Raw genomic sequence first — 25,665 nt, 5'->3', positions numbered from 1 at the left:
ATTAGAAGTGTCCATTACATAGTGTTGTTGGGAAGACTGTATGTGATGATGTATGTAAATCACTTAGTATATAACATAGTGAGCACTCAATAGATATTCAAATTTAAAAAGAAATTAGTAGAAAGTGTTAATGCACAAGCTCAGGTGAAGAATATTTACTTCTCCAACTAAACTGAACTGCCAGGAGAACTGGCCGTTATTTATTTACTGTATCTGTATTTAATATATTTTATCTATTTAATTCAATGTAGTCTATATTCTATCTGATGGCTACCCCTTAATATGTTAATCACTTCTACAGACTACTTTCTTAGGAAAACACTATTCTCTGTTTGTGTTCTCTTAGAAGTGGCATGCTCTTGAGAATCCAGGAAGCAGAAGATATTTCCCTAAACAGATGGATAAGGGTGGAAGGTTGGAAGGATCAAAGGATAGGGGGAATACCATGATAGTTTGCTCTTTAATACTCATTGTTAGTGACATGGAAAATAGTGGAATGCAGAGAGCTTTTTGAGTCACTTAAATTGATTATGTCTGTTAGGCCAATCATTTTCTGAACTGTGAAATTATTTTCTGAACCATACTTTGGTGATATCAGTTACAATATACAAAATAGGAGGCATTTAGTCAACCCTCATTTTACAGATCACATTAAGCAGGCCCAAAGAGTATGTTCAAATATGTCTTTGCAATGTCACAGTCAAACTATTTTATTTTTCTTCAAGATTATTATATTCAAAATTTCTTCTTGCACAATCAATCAATAAATCAAGTTCAGCTAAGTATTGTTCTTTTGCTAAAAAGGTTTAAACAGACAAAATACCAGCAGCAGAGGATATTCACTATACATGTTTTACTAACTAAATCTCTTTTGAGTAAATTCACAATGATTTTTGTTTTCCTCTGTGTCATCTGCATGTAAAGAGGTCACCTTTTTGGTGATATCATCAAAGGAAAAAGGTAGTATTCTTCACATGTAACTGACTGCAATCAGTTACTACATTGGGGAAAACACTGAGAAATAAATGGTCTGTCCACTCAACTCATCAGTTAATGGACAATCATTAATCAAGTTTGGTAGCTCATTTGATCTATAAACTATTCACTCAATAAATACATATTGAGCATCTACTCGTGCAAAGAACTGTTCTGAGTGATGACAAAATGTTGAAAAAGACATGGTCACTGTCCCTGTGAAGTTTACAAAATAATGGAAGAGGATAAACAATGAATGAGTCAACAAGTGAATATATAATTGCAAATCATATAAGTGCTAATGATCAGGGTACAGTATTTAGAATTCCCAGGATTAAACATGAATATTCTTTTTAAAAAATGTTCAATGTTGATCTAAAGCTCATACTCTAGTGAATGCTCTTTTTGCTTTGAACATCCATTTATTTTGGGGGAAAAGTAGGGATTCTTATGGAGCACAGAGCTATTCTTCTAATCACGGTAGTTAAGAAAAGTTCTTTCTATCTTGACAATTACCATGAAATTTATCAGATAATATCTATTGTGTTAATTATAATGCATCTCATGGGGGAAAATGACCTGAGATTGGCTTTCAGGTCATGAGTTGAGTTCATTATATGAAACTCTAAGAGGAAACAATGAAATTCTTATTTACAGCTCAATTTTTAATTTGCTCATTTGAAAATATTTTTAAAATAAATTCATATTCCATGTCTTTTTTGAATACAGACTTTGCTTTAAGTATATTTCTTTGGAAATGCTCTTTCCTAGGATTATTTATCAGTTAATAGCCTAAAACAAAAACTTATAGGATGATTATGATATGATAATTAATAATTCAGAGACTAGTGATGTCAAACTAACCTTAGCTACATATAATAGTTTATTTCTCCAGCTATTGCTGTCTCTTGGGATCTGAGTATGTTGTTATCCAATGCATTTGCTGTCCTCTGATTCATATCAATTGTAAATTTGACAAACCTGTGATCTGTCCCTAGATCTCAGTCACTGATAAAAATATTAAATAGAATAAGCCTGTAAATAGGCCTTTCTGCCAAGCTACTAGAAATATTAACTTTTATTGCTACTTAAATCAATACCCAATTATTTAATTTTGCTTACATCTAAGTTCTCCATATTAATCCCAAGTTTCTGATGAGAGGCCAAGTGCCTTGCATAAATCCAAAGAAAATTTAGTAGAGATTAAAAATAATCCCTGCATTTGAGCCAAAATTCTAATTAACTTATGAAAACATAGAAGCAAACTCATTCACAGGAGAGAAACTAGGATGACGAATGGAATTAGAGCTATGTCTTATATTGAACAGAAGTAGGGATTTGCAGAAGAGAAAACTAATTCCTTCTGATAGTTTTATTTTTCTAATATATAGATGTCTTTATTTTTTCTACCATATAAATGAAGGGTGCTCTTCAACACAATATTAGTACATCTTGCAGTTTTTTCAAAAGGAAGAGTCCTGGGTTTTTATGTTAATTCTCTTAATTTTTAAATCTAGGGAATAAATTCAGATGTTTCTTAAAATAAAAAACAAAACAAAAGACTTTGCCATTCAGCACTGGGGAGGCCCAACAAAACAAGGCTGCTAGTAACTATCTGATTCCCAAAGCTTAGACCAGGACCATTCGCTTGAAGATATAGGGAATCAGTTAAGAGATGATTAGAAGGAAGAGCTCACTGCTCCTCATTGTTCTGCCTTCCCAAAAGATCACTAGATCTGGGTGGACCGACCTCCTGCTGGTCATATTGGAAGACAGTTCTATCTGCAACTGAACTGATTTATCTTCTAAAGATTTATTTATTTATTTATTTATTTGACAGAGATCACGTAGGCAGAGAGGCAGGCAGAGAGAAAGAGAGGGAAGCAGGCTCCCTGCTGAGCAGAGAGCTCAATGTGGGGCTTGATCCCAGGACCCTGGGATCATGACCTGAGTCAAAGGCAGAGGCTTAACCCACTGAGCCACCCAGGTGGCCCCAAACTGATTTATCTTTATGCTTTAACTCACTCTGGGAGTCCATGGTTCCAAATAAAGCTTTCCCTGGGGTTCAGAGAAGGGGATCAGTGGTTAGAAGGTTCTTGAGGCTGTTTATTGGAGAGGTAGGATGTGATCTCCATTTTGCAAAATAATTACCTTTTGAAGATAGAAGGCTTGGGAAAGAATTCCTGACTGATAAAACAATAAGCACAAAAGAGTAAAGGTAAAAATGAGGGTAGCCTCAGATGAGAATGACAATAAGAAGATTCTAATGGAATAGTTGGTTTATGGTAATTAAACCTGGAGTCTCAAACCAGCTGCCTTCAGTTATATTTGGCCATCACACTGTTTAAAATTAAATTTGAACCTGAGGTACTTTAGGCATGTACCCTCCACTTAGCCCCTGGTCCCACCATTTCTTCCTGTGTTGCATACTGGTCTAAGACAAATTTACAGTACCTGCCTGCCCCCGAAATAGTTAGAACTCTCCTGCTCCCACCCCACCAATAGTAACAACTTATAACTCTTGTAAATGTATTTTCCTAAGTCAAGTATATGGTACTGAAATTTAATACCTCTTGAAAATTATTACATGATTAGGAATTTGGAACTTCCAGTAAAAAATAATCAAAATGGCAAATTGGGAATTTTAGTTTGAAGGTAGAGGAAAATTTCATTTGTATTTCAGAAATCTACATATTAGGTAATATATATCTTGTATTTAGCTGGTCTGATAACTTGTCCCCATGGTTTGGGAAACTGGTACAAGTTTTCTACAAACTTGGACACAACTCTGACCAGGGGTATTAGGGCTTTATCAGGTCTAGTTGGGCCTATTCTGTTCTGAAATAGCCAACAAGTCTCTAGATGATCAGTCAAGCAGCTGGTTGGTTGGACAAAGATTTCAATTTTCAATCAATTACTCTGGCATCAGAGACACACACATTCCTAAAGCCCACTCTCATAATTTAAAATCAGGTTTTCCTGTGACACAGATACCTGTGCTTTTATGTGCCTTTTACAAGCATCTTCCCATTATCCATTCATTCATTAAGTGGAGACCTACCAACAATAGAAGGCCAGAATATAACAGCAGACACAACTTAAAACCTCCCTAGGTAAGCAAAAGAGATACTTGTATTTCCATTAAGAAGGAATTTATTACTTAAATCATTTTTAATACAGAAATAAAACAAAAATACACTAACTGCATTAAAGATTAAGGCAATGCAAAAGTGCATAGAATAAAAGGTAAAGGACATTCCCTCACATTTATATGCATTTATATCCAAATGTTACTTTTTACATAAATGCCAGTTTACAATATCTATTTTTCAGAAACATTATTTTGTAACTTAAAATGTCTTAGAGATTTTTCTGTGTCATCAACTTTTTAAAGGCTCCAAAGTTTCCCCTAGTTTATATCTAGTACAATGCATTTAATCTATTCCTTATCAGTAGACATTTTGGCTGTTAACATTTTTGTTGCCATTCCACTGATATTCTGTGTATCTGCGTAGGTATCTTTATCTGCATAAGCAAATATTTACTGAGGTATATCACTAGAAGTAGTTTTACTGGGTGCATTTAAAATTTTGGGTGATAGGGACAAAAAGTGTGTGAGAATGCTCGATTTTCTTCATTCTTGCCAGCACTGATCTAAACATGAATAAACTTTAAATCTTGCTAATTGGATGGATGAAAAATGTCTCATTTTAATTTGTATTTTCTTGTTTATAAATAAACATAATTTTACTTGAGTATAAATATTCTCTATATGTATACATATATACACACACATACAGAGAGATCTACAAATTATTTATTCATACTTTCATCCAATTTTCTATTGTATTTTTTTACATTGACTTGTAGTTCTTTATGTATTTGAAATGCTAATTGTAAAAAATGTTGTAATTTTTTTCTTCTAGTCTGTTATTTGTATTCTATTTCTGCCATTAGTTACCTTTTAAAATTCTGTGTATATTGGTTAATTTTTTACTTTATTATTTTTAAATTTTGAATTTTATTTAGGAAGACCATTAACATTCCAAAATTATAGAAATAACTCCTAATATAATTTTTTCTCAACATTTAGCTCTGAAACCCATGTAGAGTTTCTTTTGAGGAATGATGTGAATTAGGCATTTAACTTTTTCTCCCATTGCCCCACACTATTTATTAAAACATCCAGTCTGTTGCCTTTATATTGGAAGGACAATTTGGCTTGGCTTCACATTATTTCCCTCATAAATGAAAATGCGCTGCTTTTCCATCTTCTGAAATTGAATGTCACCATGGTCAAGTCCAAGGCCAACCTGATTATTTCTACTCTTGTAAGTGACTTGGATTTTCTGCCTAGATGCCCCCATAATTCTTTCTTTAAACTTGAAATTAATTAAGTCTGCCAGAATATCTCTTGGTGTTGATGATTTCAAATGAAGTTTTTTAGACATCCAGTGACTTCTTTAAGTCTTTCAATCCACACATTAGATCATTTCAGGGAACTATTGTTTTAGGTTTTAAAGTATTTTCCATGTTTTCTTCAAAAACACCCAAATGTCTGCTATCCATTTCTATCATATTCTTTATAATCACTAGTACATTTTTGTTCTTTTCTACTTTGTTTTGTGTTATTTAAAGTCTGTTTTTCATGTCTGACAGTGTTTTCAGAGTTTATTCTATTTTTGTTGCTTGTAAAGTGTCTTATATCTTTAGTGATTTTAATCTCTTCAGTTTTTCTCCTGAGTTCTTCCAGCAGACTTTTAATCTCTATTGATTATTTTATCTCTCCTTTGATATCCTGAATTATAGATAGATTTAGATAGATAGAATCTATATTGGCCTTCATGATAATGGAGAATTCCTTTGTCCAAACTTTTCTGTAGTTCTTTGGTAAATTTGTTTGGGAGTTATGGGCTCTTCTTTGACTTAAATTAAAAAATATATATATTTTGCAGTTCTGATGAACATATTCCCTTCCCTCCTTTTTGATGATTACCCATCTTTAAAAAAGACTGATTATTTATCAAAGAATAGTACAGAGATGCAAGTTAAGAGATGAAATAAAGTTGAATAAGCTGAGGCTTACTGAAGTAATCTGTTCTGACTATCTATTGTTGTACAACATCACCCCAAAACTTAGTGGTTTAAATGAATAATCAGTTATTTTGCTCAAATTTTGCTCAAATATCTGCAAATTAGGCAGAGCTCTGTAGGTTCAGCTCGTTTCTGTGGCACCTGGTATCAGCTGGGCCAGCTGGGATGGATTAAGGGTCAGCTTCAAGGATGGATCGATCACCCACCTGTCTGGGGAGCCTTGCTGGCTATCAATCCCTCCCCAGTTAGTAGTCTCCACAGACCAGCTTAACCATCCCACAGCAAGGTGGCTGGGTTCCAAGAGGGAGTGTCCCAAGGGACAGGAAGAGGAAGTTGCTGATTTCTTAAGGCCTAGGCTTGGAAACTGGCACAGCATGGCTTCCTCTGCCTCCTGTAGAGACTTCGTCTCTCTATGAGAGGAATGTCAAAGAATTTGGAGGCCATGTTTTAAAACTGCCACAAGTTATTTGTCTTAAGCGTCTGTCACCAAATGTGTTTCCTTTCTGCTGGGAATGCATCTTTTTTGCAGTCCATGGTATTCGAATTGAGGCGGCATAGAGAAAAGAACCATAAATTGCAGATGAATTACGTTTTGATTTGGAAATTGCTGTCCCCACCCTCACCGCCAGCACAGATCAGCTCTGCAGTGTCCTAGCTAGAAAACTAGAATGTGGGTCAGCATGATTTCTACTCATCTTTCATTTTGAAAGGTCAAACTATTTCCCCCATTTCTCCCTTGGCCCGCTTACCTGATTTTATCTGTTCTCTAAACCACGGAATATTGGCTGGTCCTTTCAGTAAGTGATCTGCTGTCTGGTCTGAGAGAAACCAAGTTGGCTTGGCATATTTCCATTTCTTGTTCAAGATTTCACATTATTGACAGCAATACTTCATGCTTAAATCCTTCATAGTTTATGGTTTGGAACTGTGGCTATTTCCATTTCATGGGCTATAAAAAGTTTCTATTTTTCTATGTTTTTCATAATTTTAACTCATTTTGAGGGAGGCTAGTAAAATAATTTATCCTGCTGTCTTAAGCAGAAGCTCCAGGTGAACTTTAGAAACATCCTAAAAATATCTGTTGGGATTTTGGGAGGGAGATTACACTGAAGGTATAGATTACTTGGGGGGAAAGCTGACCACTTAACAATATTGAATCTTCCCGTCCTATTTCATAGCAGGTTCCCTCATTCATTGAGGTGGTCTCTTTTGTCCTTCACTAAAGTTACGATTAGTCCTCTCAGATATCTCACAAGTCTGTTATTTAGGGCTATTCTAATGCTTTTAGATTTTAAAACGCTAAAGTGAACAAAATAATTTTCCCATTACATTTTATCATCACTTGTTGCTGAAGTCCAGGAAATTTCTCGATTTTTGTTTGTTGATTTTCTGTCCAGCCAAATTTCTGAGCTCTCTAGTATTTTTCCATTTGTGTCTCTGTAATTTTTCTTAAAGATATATTTGTTCATTTGAAAGAGAGAGAGAGAGAAAGAGAAAAGGGAGGGAAAGGGGCAGAGGGAGAGAATATTCAAGCAGACTCCTACTGAGCACGGAGTCTGCAGCGTGGGGCTCGATCCTGTGAGTCATGAGATCAGGACCTTAGTCGAAACCAAAAGTCAGATGCGAAATGCATCGAGCAGCCCAGGTGCCCCAAGTCTCTTATATTTTTAAGTAAACAATCACATCAGCTCATCATACCCTATCATTTTTCCTATTGAAAATTTTGTTTTGATTTTCATATTTTCAATTTCTATGGTTTTACTTTTTAAGTTTCGACTCATCCATGTTTTATGGATATAAATAGTCTTTTGTATCCATCTTAGTAAATAACATGTTTTAGGTTTTGGTTTTCTATAGTTTTGTTCCTCACAACATTGGTCTTTTTTCTTTTTTTAAGATTGTATTTATTTATTTATTTATTTGAGATAGAGAGCGTGGGCGAAAGCATGAGCTGGGGGAGAGGCAGAAGCAGGCTCCCTGCTGAGCAGAGAGCCTGGTGAGAGACTTGATCCCAGGAATCTGGGATCATAACCTGCGCCCAAGGTAGATGCTTAAGGACTGAGCCACCCAGGTGCCCCACAACATTGGTCTTACTTGCTTTCATTATTTATGTTTTTAGTACAATCTCACTTCTAAAATCCCAACAGATTTATATATATTTTTCACTTTTAAATTTTTAAAAAGGTTTTATTTAAGAGAGAGAAAGGGAGTGCACACGCAAGAGAGAGCACAAGTGGTGGAGAGGGAGAAGCAGGCTTCCACTGACCAGGAAGCCTGATGCGGGGCTTGATCCCAGAAGCCTGGGATCATGACCTGAGTCAAAGAGCCAGCCAGGCACCCCATCAGATTTATATTTTTTAAAATTAGACAGATACGTACACTAAAGCTACTTTCTTCATGAAATCCGAAAGCAGACTTGAAGAGGGTGACTGACTTGTTCAATGGTATAAAGTTAGTAAATGACAGAGTCACCATCTAGCCTTCCAGACCAGTCTTCACTTCTTCATGGAAAAGTAACACTATTCACACATGAGGTATGTTCTAGATTAAAAATTTTTCCACCAAAACACTTACTAGAGTTACTAATAAAAACAAAATTGAATGCATACATGTATATATTTTTCTACTCTTCATAACTTTTTCTTATAAACATGCTAATGAAAAGGTAGAAGTAGACTCCTATAAGAACAATAGATAATGCCTAAAAATCTAAATGGTCAACAGTCACATAACTAAGAACTCATTCACTTAAAAGATATTCTGATGTCCATAAAGACAAAGTAGGCAGCTGAAGATGGGCAGAAGAAGTTGAGGTTAAAAATAAAAAAAGATAAATTTCTGAACATATTAGGGTTAAACTTTAAATCGTATTTGACCATTTAATTGCCATTCTGGTAGTAAGCCATTTGGCACAGGCTTCAGCATTTGACTTCCATATCTCCAATTTGAAATAATAAGCATCTTTAGAAAAATCAGATTTAACTCCCTTATGATTCTGATACTACAGAATGATGCCAGAAAGTATGTAGTCTGGCTTTTATGTGTTTAATTTCACTGGCACGCATTCCACTATCTTTTGAAATGAGAAACTCTTACTGTTAACCAATGAAGAATAAACTAAATGGTGAAATTTTTTTTTTCCCTTTTCCCTTCAGCACTGCCTGTCATTCTGGCAATGAAAAAAAAAATGATGTATTTCAGGACCTCTGGGTCAGGAAAATTGATAAGAGCTCCCAACTTCTTTCTCATAAACAACCGATATTTTAAAGCTATTAACACAGGAGCTGGGCATTCAAAGACAGTTCATATATCATCCAATAGCTGGTGAGGGTGTCAGACCTTGCAGTCAGGCTCTGAAAAATGGGCCCTGAGTTCACCGTCTATAGTTGAACAGCTGCTCCTTCCCAAAGTTTTAATCAGATTCCCTAAGCATTACATGCCTCAGTAAGGCAGAGCCCACATAAAACTTGCAATAAGCCTGCCATGTAAATTCATTATGGAGCCAGAGTAATATAAACAGATTATATTCTTTAGGCCAAGAGAGTACTTTTAATTTACACCAAAATTATGTTTGCATATTGATTTGGCCCCTTGTTCCCTGGAAAAAAATTTTTAGGAAAAAAATTCAGAGTTGGTCACCTGAAATAAAAGACATTATCTCAATTGTTCAGAATAAAGTGAGGCTTAAACACATTGGAGAGGAAATAATGCTTTAGGACAAAAAAAATCTTAACTCAGAGCTCCTGAAACTATAAAGTTTCATCTTTGTATTTTGATGCACTTCGCTCTAGCCCCTTAGGTGGGAGCCATAGGTTTCTTCAGACACTAAAGGACGTTTATGACCCCCTCCCCAAAAGTTTAATGTGTAGTATTTTAGATCATGTTATTAATAGAAGCCAGTTTAACAACCTTGAAATCTACCCTCCCAGGAGGCTAAAGTCATTATTGGTTCTTCTTATAGATGGCTTCTTACAGATGAGCCTGATATCTAGTTATGATCTGTTCCCTGTCACTAGGCCACTGTCCTGGAAATGTATGCCACTGGTCACAACATAGAGAAGAAGAGGAAATCACTATCAATCCCCCTACCATATATTAAAGGGCATTAGGATAGACACGAATGGTATTCAAGTATGGTGACAAAAGTACAATGTATCAGTCAGAAGAAGGATTGATTAGTCATGGGAGAATCTAGAAAAATCACAGAATCAAACACTGCAAGTGACCATTCCAGATTTATGTAAAGGAGAGAGAGCAAATTTTAGTTATCCTAACAAACTATGAGTAGTTTTAAGTTATCCTAAACGTTGGTATGGATTTGGGGGTAGTTGCCATGCATTTCAAAATTTAAAGGTCCATCAGAAAAAAAGATACCGTTTATGTGAAGGATGCAGATAAACATCTGAGTCATCAATCTACCTGTCTCCATGCTCCCCATACAACCCTCTAGATAGTCTTTGCCTTTATATGCAGGTATGCCTATAGGAAGGACCGCTTTTATCATATCATATTTGGGGTACTTGAGATTCTAGTGAGAGTATTTCTCCATGGTGAATTAATAAAGTAGAAGTCAATCATGATTCTGTTTCCTAAGTAGCTTGACCATGGAAAGAAAATGAGCTGGTCCAGCATCTATATTCTGGTCCTTGGGTCAGTCATTTCTTGGTGTTTATTATGTCAGCAATCTGGTGTCCACTTCTGCCTCAGATGTGCTTTGCTTAGTACAAGTCATTTTCTTACTACATGGCTGGTCATCCTGGGCTCAGGCTAGAGAACATCACCAAACCTTTCAATGTAGAAAGTTAAATTTCAAGCAGAGGCTAAAATGATTAAAGAGCTACTTATGACTTAATGACAGAACATAGCAGAAGACAGAAAAACATTTTTCAACTTTCTCTCAAAACTGATTTGTTGCCTTGAATATCAGTTCAGACTTACTTGTGTACATAAAGGACAATTTTTAAGACATCTACATCTTACAGCATATCAACAACTTGTATGGTAGAAAATGTCCCCTGTTATCCACCTGTGGAGGTAACTGCTTTCAAGGAACTGGAGAGAACTGAACAGATGGCACCCTAGTGTAGACCATAAATCTGACAATAAGAGAACATGAGGTGAGCAGAATAGAGAGTAAGAGAAACTGGGAAGACAATGGGAAAGATGAAAGACAGTCTCAAGAGAAAATATGATGAGTTCCATAACTGGAAACACTACTCTACTAAGGTGAGAGCTTAGAATCTTAAAAGAAAATGGAAGAACTCCAAGGCAGATAATTTACCAGCTTCCTAAAATATAGGAATCCTTTGCACAGTTTGAAATTATTGAAGACTATCTAGAATTTCATAATACCTATGAATTGATTTTAACATTTCTGATCCAAATTAAAATCTATTGCCAGACTCTTTTGTACCATTTTGAGAAACATTCTGAAGAACATGGATACTTGAGTGAAAATTGGATTACATTAATAAACAGGTCTTGTCATCTCCCTTTTCTCTACATAACATCATCTTTCCCTCCCCCATCATTTAGTGTCCACTGTCTTTGAATATTGTAGAGGATAATAGAGTGCTTGGTTCACCTTATTTTACCCCTCTCTGTTAATAATCATGATAGTTATCATCACAGTCATTCCTTATTAAATTTGATTGTTTCATTTTTTTAGATTACTCCTTGTCTCCTACTTCTTTCTGAGTTCAGTTTCCTATTTCTATCACTGATTATCCTTGAGTGGTATATTCTGTCTACCTGAACATATCTTTATTTCTTTCTTTCCCTTGAATGATATTTCAGTTGAATTTTGAATTTAGGTTTTTGTTTATTTTCCCTTTATAATTTTTACTTAACTATTCCACTGTCCTCTGGTTACTGTTACCACTAGTGAGAAAACTGACGCCATCTAAATGGTTTTCTACTGTAAGTAATCCATCTTTCCTCTCTGTTTGCTTTTAAAATTTCCATTTTGTCTTTGATGATCTCATGTTTCACTGCAACATATCTGCGTGTGAATTAGGTTTAATTTATCCAACTCTGGATATAATGTGATGTTTTCCTTTCTTCAATTCTGAAAAATTATAATCCATTATCTCATTAAATATTGTCACAAATTAATTCTCTCTAGTGTCTCCTTTTAAAATTCTTATTGTGGTATTCTGAAAAGTTTCATGCTATCCTCCGTGTCTCTTAGCCAACTTTTTATATTTTTAAATCTGTACTGCCTTCTGTGTCATTGACCAACTTTATCTTCTGGGTCACCAGCTGGATTTATTTTTATTTTTATTTTTTTAAAAGATTTTATTTATTTATTTGACAGGCAGAGATCACTAGTAGGCAGAGAGGCAGGCAGAGAGTGAGGGGAGGAAAGAGGCTCCCTGCTGAGCAGAGAGCCCAATGCGGGGCTCCATCCCAGGATCCCGGGATCATGACCTGAGCCAAAGGCAGAGGCTTAATCCACTGAGCCACCCTGGTGACCCACTAGTGGGATTTAATATGACATTTTGTCGTTCAGTTTTTAAAGCCAATATCCACATTTTTCTTTCTGAAAAGTTTTTGTTTCTTATTGTTATTCTTTCATACTTTCCTTGCTTGTCCATTTATCTCTTCAGTCATTTTTTTATTTTTAAAATTATTTTTATTAACATATAGTGTGTTACTAGCCCCAGGGTCACAGGTCTGTGAATCCTAAGGCTTACACATTTCACAGCACTCACCATAGCACATACCCTCGAGGCCCAACGTCCATAAGCCACCCACGCTATCCCTACCCACCTACTCCCCAGCAACTTTCAGTTTGTTTTGTGAGATTAAGAGTCTCTTATGGTTTGTCTCCCTCCTGATCCCATCTTGTTTCATTTTTTCCTTCCCTACCCTCCAAACCCCTGACCCTGCTTCTCAAATTTCTTATATCAGAGAGATCATATGATAATTGTCTTTCTCTGATTTCTTCCATCATTTTTAGTATGCTAATTTTTAAAATAAATTAATTTATTTATTTTCAGAAAAACAGTATTCATTATTTTTCCACCACACCGAGTGCTCCATGCAATCCATGCCCTCCATAACACCCACCACCCGGTACCCCAACCCCCCCCCCCCCCCCCCGCCACTTCAAAGCCCTCAGATTGTTTTTTGGAGTCCATAGTCTCTCATGGTTCACCTCCCCTTCCAATTTCTCCCAACTCCATTCTCCTCTCTAACACCCCTTGTTCTCCATGCTATTTGTTATGCTCCACAAATAAGTGAGAACATATGATAATTGACTCTCTCTGCTTGACTTATTTCACTCAGCATAATCTCTTCCAGTCCGGTCCATGTTGCTACAAAAGTTGGGTATTCATCCTTTCTGATGGAGGCATAATACTCCATAGTGTATATGGACCACATCTTCCTTATCCATTAGTCCGTTGAAGGGCATCTTGGTTCTTTCCATAGTTTGGCGACCGTGGTCGTTGCTGCTATAAACATTGGGGTACAGATGGCCCTTCTTTTCACAACATCTGTATCTTTGGGGTAAATACCCAGGAGTGCAATGGCAGGGTCATAGTTAATTGTTCTCAGATTTTTGAAACTTTTGTTTAGTCCTGTAAGGTTCTTGTTCTTCTGATTTACTTTTTTGTTTATTTCCTGGCCTTTCTTTATGGTGGATTTTTTTCCCCTTTGTGGCCTGCAAACTCTTACCATGAGCTTATTTTCAGGAAAAATTGTGGTTTTGGTCCCCCCCGCCCCGTGGGACTTCCATGTGCCTGGGTTAAAAAAGTCTCAGCTCAAAGCAGTTTAGCATATTTGGAAGTAAGAAAAGAGAAATGAGACTGGGGCAGTCATTTCAATAGTACTGAAAACTTTTGTATTAATTTATTGGCTTCTATTTCCTCTGTCACAACTGCAAGATAAGGGATTGTGATTCAAATTCCACTTAGATGGCAAGTTTCCTCATGATTCCTTAAGGCTGGTGAACAGAGTCCATGTGATTGAGGGGGCACTTTGGACTCCAGGCTTTATTCAAAAAGATTTGACTTCCATCACTTCCACATGGAATTAAGACTCCAACTCCAAAACCTCTGGGTCTATAGCCTACACAAAATCCTATGGCCACTGACAGTGGTAGCTTCCCACAGGAGGTGATTTCTCTCTTGTTTCCCACACTTGGGAATTTCCTTTTCTTTTCTTAAAAATCAACTCTACATTTAGAAAAGAATTTTTTGCCTTTTCAAACAAAGCATATCTTTCAGTTTATAAGGCATATGGCCTATCTGCTTTATTCTAATCCACCATGTTCTGAATATTTTATTATCATGAAATACCATAGTTACTATTCTGGGATGCCCATTATATCTGCCCTCCAGCCACTTTCTTCTAATTATAGATTCCATGCCACTGGCCACAAGGATGGAGAAATGATTCAGATCTGGCCAATCATCATTAATTCCCTTGAAATACAATGTGATTGGCCTTGGGGTGATCTTCTGATATAAGCAGAGCCAATCCGAATTCTTCTCTGTGTTTGACATGCAAATATTGGGAGTATGAAATGTTACTTTGAAATAGAACAATATGTGCCTGGAGATGCCATTAGCCACCCTCTTCTGTTTGTTAGAATAAGTCATGTATTTATACCAGGAAAGAGTGAGGCTAGCACTAAGAGGAATTCAGAACCAAGAAAGAAAAAGGAAATAATAGAAAATAGAAAAGAAAAAATAAACATCCTTGAATCCCTGAAACCTGGCTTGCCCAGACTTAACCCAGTCCCTGCTGAAGAGGCCAATGAATTCTTTTTGCCTAAGCTAATTTGAATTGGATTTCTGTCACTTACATCTGACTAATATACCAATGAATTAAAGTACAATGGAATTAAGATAAGAAAGCAGCAATATGGATTTCTTCTATTTCTTTATTTTGGTAGATCAATTTGTCATGCATGGCTTGACACCAAGTGAAGGAAGTTCTAAGTCATGAGGCTGATTTCTGGAGAAGCAGTGAGCGAACATTGTATCTAATCCGAGAGACAAGGAAGAGAGAGTCACAGGATAAACCAAGGTCACTTCCCAGTAATCTGAACAGGAGCTAGTGTAGAAAGATGCCCGAGTCATAGCCAGGAAACAGCAACCAGGGATCAGGAATAAGAAAAAAAGAAACAGCCACAGGAGCAAGCAGGTGTGTGGGTAGCAAGCACTGGCTTTCAGACTTAAAGCTGGAGGTCAGCTGAGCTCTGCCTCCTAGCCACTTCTTTAGGATGCCAGGATGCCCGCCCATTCCTGCTAGGTGATGCCACCTGGTGTCCAAAAAATGAAGTCAGCATGGAATTGACTGCCAGAACAAGGAGTTCTTAGGCAAAAAAGGCCTTAACTTTTTTTTTTTTTAAATTATATATCACAGCAGTATCTAGACAGGCATCAAAATAAATGTGTTTCATGCTGATGATCAGTTTCCAAGGCAAATATCAAAGTGAATTACCTTCAGAAAGATGTGTCAAGATATAAGAAACTTGTTTTTAAGTTAAGCAGATTCGTGAGAAATATACTTTCTGGTTGTGATAACAGTTTTGGTTTATTCTCATCAAAAGGAGACACCTTTTTATCACCTCTGTGTTTACAACTACGGGTCAAATGGGAGAGGAAGTTGAGTTAATGAAGGTAGCTAACAAGCTTTTCAAATATTCAGAAGAAGCAGTATAAAGAATGTTAAACATCCATCCTCTGGAGTAGATTTTAATGAGAGGATTAGTAAAATGGCTCTACCTTCATCTGAAAAGGTATACTTACTTGCTCCTTCAGTAATTATTTAAGAACCTTCCAAATAATTAACTGTGTGTTGTGGGGGATGGAGAAAGATAGAACTTGCCTTCAAGGAGCCTGCAATCTAGAGAAGATGGTACCAAGAGAAATAATGAATTTCTTTAGTGATATATATTTATATACCAACCCTACATAACTACTTTATGGGGTGATTTTTAGAGGAAGGTTTGTGCACATATTAAATTAAATAGTTACAAGCTACTGTTTGCCTATTTTAGTGAGGGGCTGTTGAAGGCAAGGACGAGTGACTGTACCTATCCATCTATATCATCAACGCTCAGCATAATGTCTGGTATATACAGATGCTCAGAACATTTTTATTGAATGGGTGCTTGATAGATGTCTCGATTCTCCTTAGTCACATGGCTCTTTGAGTTTCACAGCCATCCCATTAACTTCCATGTTAAATGTTGCTTAAGATGCATGGGATATAAAAAGTGTGGTCTTTCAAAATGTCAGTCACTCTAAATGCCAAGCATTCACCAGTATCACACTTTAAATGACATTTTCCAGTAAGAACCTCTAAGCAGCATAACACTCTTATTTAAAAAGAGAAAATTAGTGCTCTATTTCTCCCTACTTTTTGATGATCTACATTGAATTTCCTTAGAAGCATTTGCTTATAAGGGAACAAAGGCACCTAGTGTGTATTTATTGTCATCCAAGGGCCAGCTGTTTAATGGGGTTTTTCTTTTTGCTCTAAGAAAATCTGGAGGCATCTGTACATTGTGGAATTATTTCACAAGTAGATCATTCAATACAATATTGGCAATATTTCTGTTTTGCAGATAAATGGCTGAGAACACTCAACAACCTCTTTCTGCTCTTTCATGGGTAGAAAAAATTTTAGACTTAAACCTTTATAGAATCTGTATTTATTTTATTTCTTTTAAAGGTTTACTTATTTATTTTAGGTGAGGGGAGACAGGGGTACAGAGAAAGACTCTTGAAGCAGACTCCCCACTGAGTGCGTGAGATCATGACCTGAGCTGAAATCAAGAGTTGGATGCTTAACTGACTGAGTGACCCAGGTGCCCTAGAATCTGTATTTAAGTGAAGATTGCCTATTTTTAAGTAGGTTTATGGAGGATTCTTTGGATCAGAGTGGATCATAAGTAGCTTAATTATTTCTAATAAAATATATATATATATACATATAAGCCAAAAGAAGAAAATGAAAATCACCTATGATCCTACCTCTTTGAATTTATATATAAATTTTATTTATAATACGTTATAATTATATATATGCTCACAGACTGACACAATTTGCCTGTGTTTTTTTTTTAAAGATTTTATTTATTTATTTGACAGACAGAGATCACAAGTAGGCAGAGAGAGAGGAGGAAGCAGGCCACCTGCTGAGCAGAGAGCCCGATGCGGGGCTCGATCCCAGGACACTGGGATCATGACCTGAGCCGAAGGCAGAGGCTTTAACCCATTGAGCCACCCAAGCGCCCCTTGGCTGTGATTTTTTAACCAAAATAGGTCTTACTGTATATAACATTTTAAAATTTCTTACTTTCCTTAAATGTGAATATCTTTTCACATGAATACATTTTTGTATATCATTTTTCAAATGACTGCATAAGGATTACATGATATTAATGTGTTATAATTTATTCAACCAACTAGTAACTTATGTACAATTTCTTGTGCAAATCAATGCATTCATCTCCATGGAGAAAGTTACATAAGCCCTTAGTTCCTTCTTAGGATAAATTTCTAAAAATGCAATAGGTGGATCAGAGGATTAACATACTCTCATAATTCTTAACAAGTAATGCCAATTGCCTTTGTCAAAGTTCCCTTGGTTTTCTCTTTCACCAGTATGTAGAAGGGTTCCCACTTCCTCAAATTCCAATTTACCTGAAGTATGCCTGTTCTTTCATGACTTCTGGAGATTTGAAGATTTGCTTACCAAAACATAATTTGTTTTATTTCGTCAGTAGTGAAGCTGATCTTATCTAGCAGTATGACTGGTCATTTATATTTCCTCTCTTCATTACCTGCTTATTTCCTTTGCCCATTTTTCTGCCATGTTTACTTTTTCCTTATTGGTCTCTGATAATGGCAGTAATATCAGCAGCTAATATCTAATTCTTATTGAGTATTATGTGTCAGGCCCTATCCTAGGTGTTTTATGTTCAGTCTCGCCTAATGAGGTGAGTGCTTTTACCAGCCCTCTTTTATAAACAAGACGTCTGGACACAGGGACGTTAAGTAATTTACATAAAGTAACATAACTAGTTCATTAAGTATATTAAGGTGATTAACAATTCATCATGTGCATTATAAAGACCATCAACTTATCAACAGGTGTGTTGAAACTACTTTCATTGGTTTATTCTTCATCATTTGTTTGTAGTGACTCTGGCTTGGTAGGGTTGCAGGACTCTGCTGCCATTAAATAAATTGGCTTTTCTTTTCTCGTTTCTGCTTATGATATCTTAATCACCTAAAGAACACTTTAAATAGATACAAATAGATACTACAAATGCAAACATTCAAACAGTATAAGAAGACACAAAATAAAGAGTATATTACATTTCCCCCCTTTGTATAAATCAGAGTTCTACAAAGCAAAAGAATCTCCTTTAACTATTTAGGTTTTTTGTTCTTCTGATGACTGTCGTATGACCAAATAATATGGATATACCTCCCTTTCTTAATTTATCAAATCCATAGTATATATTGATTTATTATTATGAGCGATGTGACATTTGAGTTAACTTATCCCTTCCTTTCTCTCTCCCCTCTTCTAACTCACTCCCAGGAGTATTATCAATTTTGGTTGTGAGTGACTTTATAACTTTAAGTAATATATTTCAACCTCCATTTCTTGATTTATCAACTTTAGACAGTATGCCTTAACTAAGTGCTTCATTCTTAATGGGGGAAATCACATGTGAAAATGGTTATTCTCTATTATTCCTTGGATCATAAAATGCCATATTTGTAAAAGAATGCTTCACTAGAAGCAGGTCTATCCTTAGTCATTTTAATGAAGGCAAAGAGATCTTTGTAAGTAGAATGAAAGATATTGATATAAATGGTTATATAAATTATATGCATCCTTATATAGCATAGATCACATTGATTTTAAAGATTATAGAGTCCAACTATATTGCTTTATTTATTGCTCAGAATAATTTTGTAATGTATATAGAACAACTGTTCTTATATTTCACAGGTAAAGAAATAAGTACAGAGAGTTTATAACCATGTACAGTCACTGTTGTGGTCTTCTAGGTTTGGTTGTGTTTTGTTTCTGTCCCACATCCACTTCCTCTTTGTGGCAATATCACTCTGTGCAATATCCCACCTCTCCCCAGGATTAGTATATATGCTTCCAAGTGAAAATGAGTACATTATTATTATTATTATTTGAAAATAAGTACATTCTTAAACCCATGAAGCATGTGACTTAGACCTGAGCTAATGAATGCAGATCATTCCCCTGGCCACAGTGGGTGTGAAATGGCATCATAATCTGTAAGGTGGACTAAGATTTGGACTGGGAATAATGGAACAAAGATGCTTGCTTCACTCTCCTGAAGGAAGGTACAGCCCTCAGAGATGTTGGCAGCCTGCTTGGGACCAGGTAGGGGAGCTAACCCTGAAGAAGCTGAGGAAAAAAAGAGTTCCTGCTCATTTCAGTGAGTCCTTTGCTGCCATTTCTACTCCTGTTATTCAGTCACATCAGCCAACACAAATTCCCTTTTTGCTTACAACAGTTTGTGTTGGTTTTCTGTCAACTGTAATAACTGCACAGTTAATCCACAGCAATCCTGACACCAGCTCTTTTGACTTAAATCTAGGACTCTTCGTACTCCACCATATTGCCTCTGAAAGTAATGTCTTTGTTCAGGATTCAAAAACACACGTCCTTCAAGACCTCTTCAATATGTCTTTTTCCTTCCTTCCTAGCCTATTAAACAGTCTTTAGAAATGCAAAGCCATCATGTGGAATTCATTCGTTTATGAACCAATATACATTCTACATGTTTGGGCATGGCATTCCCTACATACTTAAAATGACAGTATGGGTCAGAGAAAGACAAGCTAATTTCAATGTTTTTGTTAAATAAAGTTACTTTCATTTTAAAGTGAAAAATTCTGGATCATTTTAGGCCATAGGGATACCATCTACCACCTGCTGTCATATATAAGAATTGTGGTCATCAAATTCGATTATATGTTAGTTGTCTGAAACTCAGAACACATTTAACCTAAAAAAAGTATCATAGTTTCCCATTGGCTTCTTAGACTAGCACAGAAAAGTTGACTTAATCTAAAATGTGGCTAAATTACTATGTATTTGAATGAAATGCTAGAACACAGTATTGTCACAATACTAACAATTAAAATTTAAAAAATACTAAAACTGAAATATTAAACAGGAATATTTAATGATGGGAGATGGGAATGTAAATGACATTGTGTGGCCATCCCAAAGGAACTCTGGAGGTAGTAAGAAGGGCCATAGCAGTTGATGATCTGAGTTCTTCATTAAACTTGATCTCATATCAAAGTGCATAACTTTTCTTTTCCATGATACAAGAAGAGCTTTATCACTATGCTTAAACTTCAAAACTATACAAAGATAGAACTAAGAAGAGGAAAACACAAAAGGGATTTCATTTGTTCTTTTTTTTAAGAAGATGTATTTATTTATTTTAGGGAGAGAGAAGGAGAGCATGCATGTGCCTGCATGAGCATGTGCATGAGTGGGGGGAGGGGCAGAGGGCGACAATCTACAAGCAGACTCCCCACTGGGAACACAGTCTAATGTCAGGCTCCATCCCTTGAACCATGACATCACATGACCTGAGCCAAAACCAAGAGTCAGATGTTTAACCAACTGAGCGCCCCAGGCACCCCTCATTTTTTCTTTTAATATGCATTGCAATCATATAGACTCTGTGTTCAAAAAGTTACTATCTTAAAAAAAAGAAAAGGCAAATACAAGTGTAATCCCAAGATTGCCCTGCTATGCTGGAAGGGAATTGATAAAGGTTCATGCAGGGCTAGATTAGGGACTTAACATGTGGGCTAATGGTTCCAGACGGAGACTGAGGTGGTGAAAGACCTGATTAGGCAGAAACAAGCTGAGGAGGAGTGAACTCTGTGCAGGTAAAGCACGAGTTACCAGGCAGAGAGTTGTTTCTGGGTGCTATGCACAGTTTCACATGAAGGAAGAGGAAAGTGAAGAGACAAACGTTTGAACTTCTGGTCTGAAAGTCATGCGAAACTTTTAAATAGGGCTTTTCTAAGGAAGCAAGAAGGTAGTTGGATTAAAGAATCTGGTGACGGTGCATAAAAAGGAGAGGGAATATGTGTGTATGTAAATAGGTATATAAAAAGATTGGCACGTGTGCTGGAAACTAAGTTTAAAAAGCACATAAGCAAGTGAGCAAAGTGAAGGGTACAACATCGTGGAAAACTGCACAGGGTGGAGGATGTGGCCAGCCACAGATAGCGCTGGAGAACAGATAGTGCAGATCCAGGATGGTGCAGGTACACACTTTCAGTAGAGCTCAGGAAGAGGCCAGTGGGGTCCAGATGCACCAGGTATAAGAAAGAGCCTAGAGTTTGAATGTGTGGAAGTTTCCACGCCAACTATTTCTAATTTAGTTTTCCTTTTACTTTAAAGGTGGAACTCTTTGGGGTCACTCTATGACACCGCAATTGCCAAATTTAGAAAACATAGGATTTTGGCTAGAATGACAAGTGTCTTGTCCCTAGTAAGGAAGAAATCCTGCCACGGTGGGAAACACTTCTTAAGTCATGCAATATATGAGTAGGTGAGAGAAAAGGCACTGCCATAATAATCATGTATTGACCTGAATAGATAATAAATAGACTGTTTCAAATGCCCCTGAGATCTATACACAACAGCATCAACCTTCATCATTGGAGTCTATTTTTAGTGGGAAACTACTATGAATGATGGTGCTGAAAGTGGAAAGGCCAAACTCTCCCCTGGTTGTAGCTGTGTGACTCTTTCCCAAGCTCACTTGTGCTTTAGTGGTTTCGTTTTGCTTGGCCTTTTACAACTTGGCAGCCCAGGAGGCAAAAATGAGGGACTCAGCAGATATAAACAACTTTTACTCCAAATGTTCCTTTAATACTCCTATTTCTTGGACAGAGATTCCTGATGTCCTAATTAATCGTTCTTGGTGTTTTCTTTAAAAAGCATCCGTTAGCATTTGTGAATCTGCCATGGCTTTTGCTCTCAGTTTCCACTCACCAATATTTTCCTTTAATACAGGAAAGCCTCCTCTCAGGGCCAGGTGAAATACAAGTTTATTTGAAGACCTTGCTTAAAAGTTGCTGAATTCACTGGCAACTTTGGTTGGCAGCCTTAAGAAATGTGAGTTGGCAGAAGAGTAGTGCTGTTCTGTTGTTTCCTACTCTGAGATTAGGCTTTTAAACATTTTTTGTTACTTCATAATACATTTTCAAATGCATTTGAAGTGATTAACACCCTGAATTGAGTCCTATAGTCACATTTAATTGTTAGATAGCTATTTTCCTTTGGGGTATTTGACAGTTGCCCAAAATGTTGGTCTTAATCTTAAACCAAGAAGAGACCTCTGACATACTGAAAGCCACCAAAGTGGCATTTATTAAATATAAATGGCAAGTGTCTAAAGGGGAGGTGAGGAAAGAGCACTACTTCCCATCTCAAAAAGAAAATTCTTCCAGGATCAAGGGAAAATTACATTAGCATTTAGTCGAAGTTCCATTAGTTTCACATATCACATGAGGTTTTAAAGATGTGTGTGTTCTGATAACACATTACATCTGCACTGAGAAATAAAGAGTAGTCTGATTCTCAGTTTCTGTCTCCAATTTGTCAAACTTACTAAAAATACAATGGTTAGCAGTAGTCCATTATTGGAAAATGGTTTGTATAAAGGAAAAAATTAAATGATAATGATTTGAAATGAGGGAAGCTCATATGTTCGTTTTAGGAACTCTAATTGAATTAGCTAAATATATGCACCTGAGGAAAAGAAGTTACCCCCTGAGTAGTATCTTGTAATAGGTTGGAAACATGAAACTCATTAAAATGTTAAAAATTAGGTACCTAATGAATTATACCCATTATTAGAGATTTTCTGTGGTAGCAATTGCTTAAAAATGAGAAATTGCCACATCTCTGTGACATAAGAGAAAAGACACTTTAAAGCCACCAGGAATTATCACCAACTGGAAGCATATTTCACATGGTCAAAAAAACAGAGGCCAAGTTCTGATACTTACTATGTGAGGACAATGGCCACTGCATCATTCAATACGCTCTCCCCGAACAGGAGTGTGTACAGGTCAGGGTCGACATGCAGTTCATGGAAAATGGCCAGCACTGTCACTAGGAGGAAACACACCCAAACATGCAAAGTTAGCTAAAACACAGCCATGGATTTGTCCGTGGTTATGGTCACCTCTAGAAAGGATTCATTAAATGCTCATGTTCTCAAATCCATCCTTGGTATCCACATTGGACCTTCATTAAAGAAAGAAAGAAAGAAAAAGAAAGAAAGAAAGAAAGAAAGAAAGAAAGAAAGAAAGAAAGAAAGAAAGAAAGAAAGAAAGAAAGAGAAAGAAATCTGACGAGCCACTCCATTGCTTAGAGACTTCTCTGGGCTTTCCACTGCTTACAGAGAAAGTTTGCGCTCCACACTCCAAGTATTCTATAATCTGCACCCTGCTTACCTTCCAGCATCTGCCCCTGTATCCCCTGCTCACCCACTGCTGCCTGCCTCAAATCACACTGAACTTGCCATAATTTCCCCCAAATCACTGAAATCATGTAGTTTTAAAATTAACTTTGCATTTTGATCCACTTTTCAGAGCAGCAATTTCTTTCCCATCCATGAACTACCATGCTCCCCATTCCCTAAATGCGCACACACAGACTCACACATACGACTTCTTGTTCTCCCGAAACCCCATTCTTCAATTTTTAAAAACCTCCCTAAGTGTCTCCCAGGACCCCAATTCCTCAGCAGAAATCTGGCTCACTCCTTTTTAGTCCCCATATTTGAATCAAATCACAAAACTTATCACAGAAGACACTGAGCTCCCGGGGGACAGGGCACATCTTTGCAACACAGGGTACTTGGCAAATGCTCAGTGTTTGATGCACGGATGACTGAGTGAATAAATGCATTAATGAATGAATGTTGTTACACGGCCTACTCCTGTGAAGGGAGAGGTGGCCAGTATCTGACTCTCCTTCCCTCTTAAAGATTATACTCATCTATAAAGATGAGCCCTGTGTTTTTAAGAGAACTTGTTTCTTGCAGCCTGCTGCATGGCTACTCTATGCACACATAGTCTGTGGTGCCTTGGAGCATACATTAGGACACTAAATAATCACACACTGATTATCTATGTTCATCAAAACCATTCAGTGTCTTGATACTTGAAACAGTTATGCGAAGTGTGAAAAGCAATCATTAGGAAAATGATCTATTGAGTTGATTGCCAAAGGGGTAAAGAGGATGATTGGGAATGATACTGATGGTAAATTTTTAAGGCAGAGTGGGCATTTTTATTTCTGTTCTTTCCTTTTTCATGGACGGTGAGGTTAGTAACTATGTTGTATAAAAGAATAGTGCTATGGGGAGCAAAAGCTGAGTTGGAAGGTTTTGTAAGTAGAATCAAGAAGTTTGGTACTTGTTCTGCTGCAGTGGGGATCCAGGAAAGGATTTTAATCAGAAGAGAGACAATCTGATTTTAGTTTTGGAAATAAAGCCCAGGCAGCAGGGCAGAGGGCAGAATGGACATGTGGCTAGAGGCTTTCCCAAATGTTCTCCCAATAAATGAGCTGTACTGAGATAGAAAGAATCCTAGAGTCAGACCCACAAACTCCTGTACATCCTGCTTCACCCAGCACATCCACCATCCTGGGTTCTGATAGGTCATTGGCCACGGTGGTTTGTACTTCACTTATTCATTGATTTTTATCTCCCTTGTGTGTCACTAGCCCTACAATATAGCAAGCCTTTAATGAGTGAATATAAAAGGTAATGTCAAGAAAGGACATAGCAAGAGAGACTGTATGTCTAAGATACTTGGGACGGAGAATTGATGAGTCTTGGTGTTTGAAAGGTAGCAAAGAGTGACTCCGGGTTTCAATGCTAGACAATTAGTGGATGGGGCTGCATAAGAGAAATTAGTTTGTGGACAGGGGAATCCAGTAACTTTGGTTTGGGACATGTTGACTTAAAAAGGTTGAATTTCAAATGGAAATTTCAATAAGAAAGCTGGAAACAAAAGGCTGAAACTATACAGAGTTAAGGCAGAAGACAGAATTTGGGGGTTATAAACATATAGATGAAACATAAAGCTAAAAGAATAGCTAAGCACCTGGGCAAAGTATATAGACAAAGAAGAGGGTTCATAAAAAATTCTTAGGGACATTTATAGTTAAGGGGTGAATGGAGAAAAAGAAGCAAGAAAAACACATGTGGTATATTTGCCAAACCTGACCCTAAGCAAGAACAAGTCAGCTGGAAACCACATTCATCATGAATTTCTGTAGATAGATTTTTACTTACTGAAAATTATCCTGGAGGAAGGAATATTGAACTCAAAAACCAGCTTTGGGATAGAAGAGACTCCAGAAATAAAATGTTATGAATTGGCATAACAATTAGATCCCCTTTTGCCAGAGATAGAATAAATTTTATTATTCTAGCTGAATAAGTCCTTAATTATGATAGGCAAAATGGCAGAGATGTACTCTCTAGTAGTGGGTAGGTGTTCACATTTGCTCCAACCCTTAGTC

General features: G+C 36.7%; 1 protein-coding gene across 1 annotated transcript in view; it reads right to left on the bottom strand.

The window, feature by feature from the left end:
- The window catches only part of SLC9A9 (solute carrier family 9 member A9), a 538,704-nt gene that overhangs the window by 339,040 nt on the left and 173,999 nt on the right, over positions 1-25,665 (bottom strand). Inside the window, exon 6 of the mRNA XM_059391790.1 lies at positions 23,136-23,241. Coding sequence (XP_059247773.1) covers positions 23,136-23,241 — 106 coding nt within the window. The remainder of the gene's footprint in view (positions 1-23,135; positions 23,242-25,665) is intronic.

This window comes from Mustela nigripes, chromosome 2, assembly GCF_022355385.1.
Source record: "Mustela nigripes isolate SB6536 chromosome 2, MUSNIG.SB6536, whole genome shotgun sequence".
Classification (NCBI taxonomy): Eukaryota; Metazoa; Chordata; class Mammalia; order Carnivora; family Mustelidae; genus Mustela; species Mustela nigripes.
The sequence above is the reverse complement of the archived record's forward strand: the minus strand, read 5'-3'. Positions and strand labels throughout refer to the sequence as shown.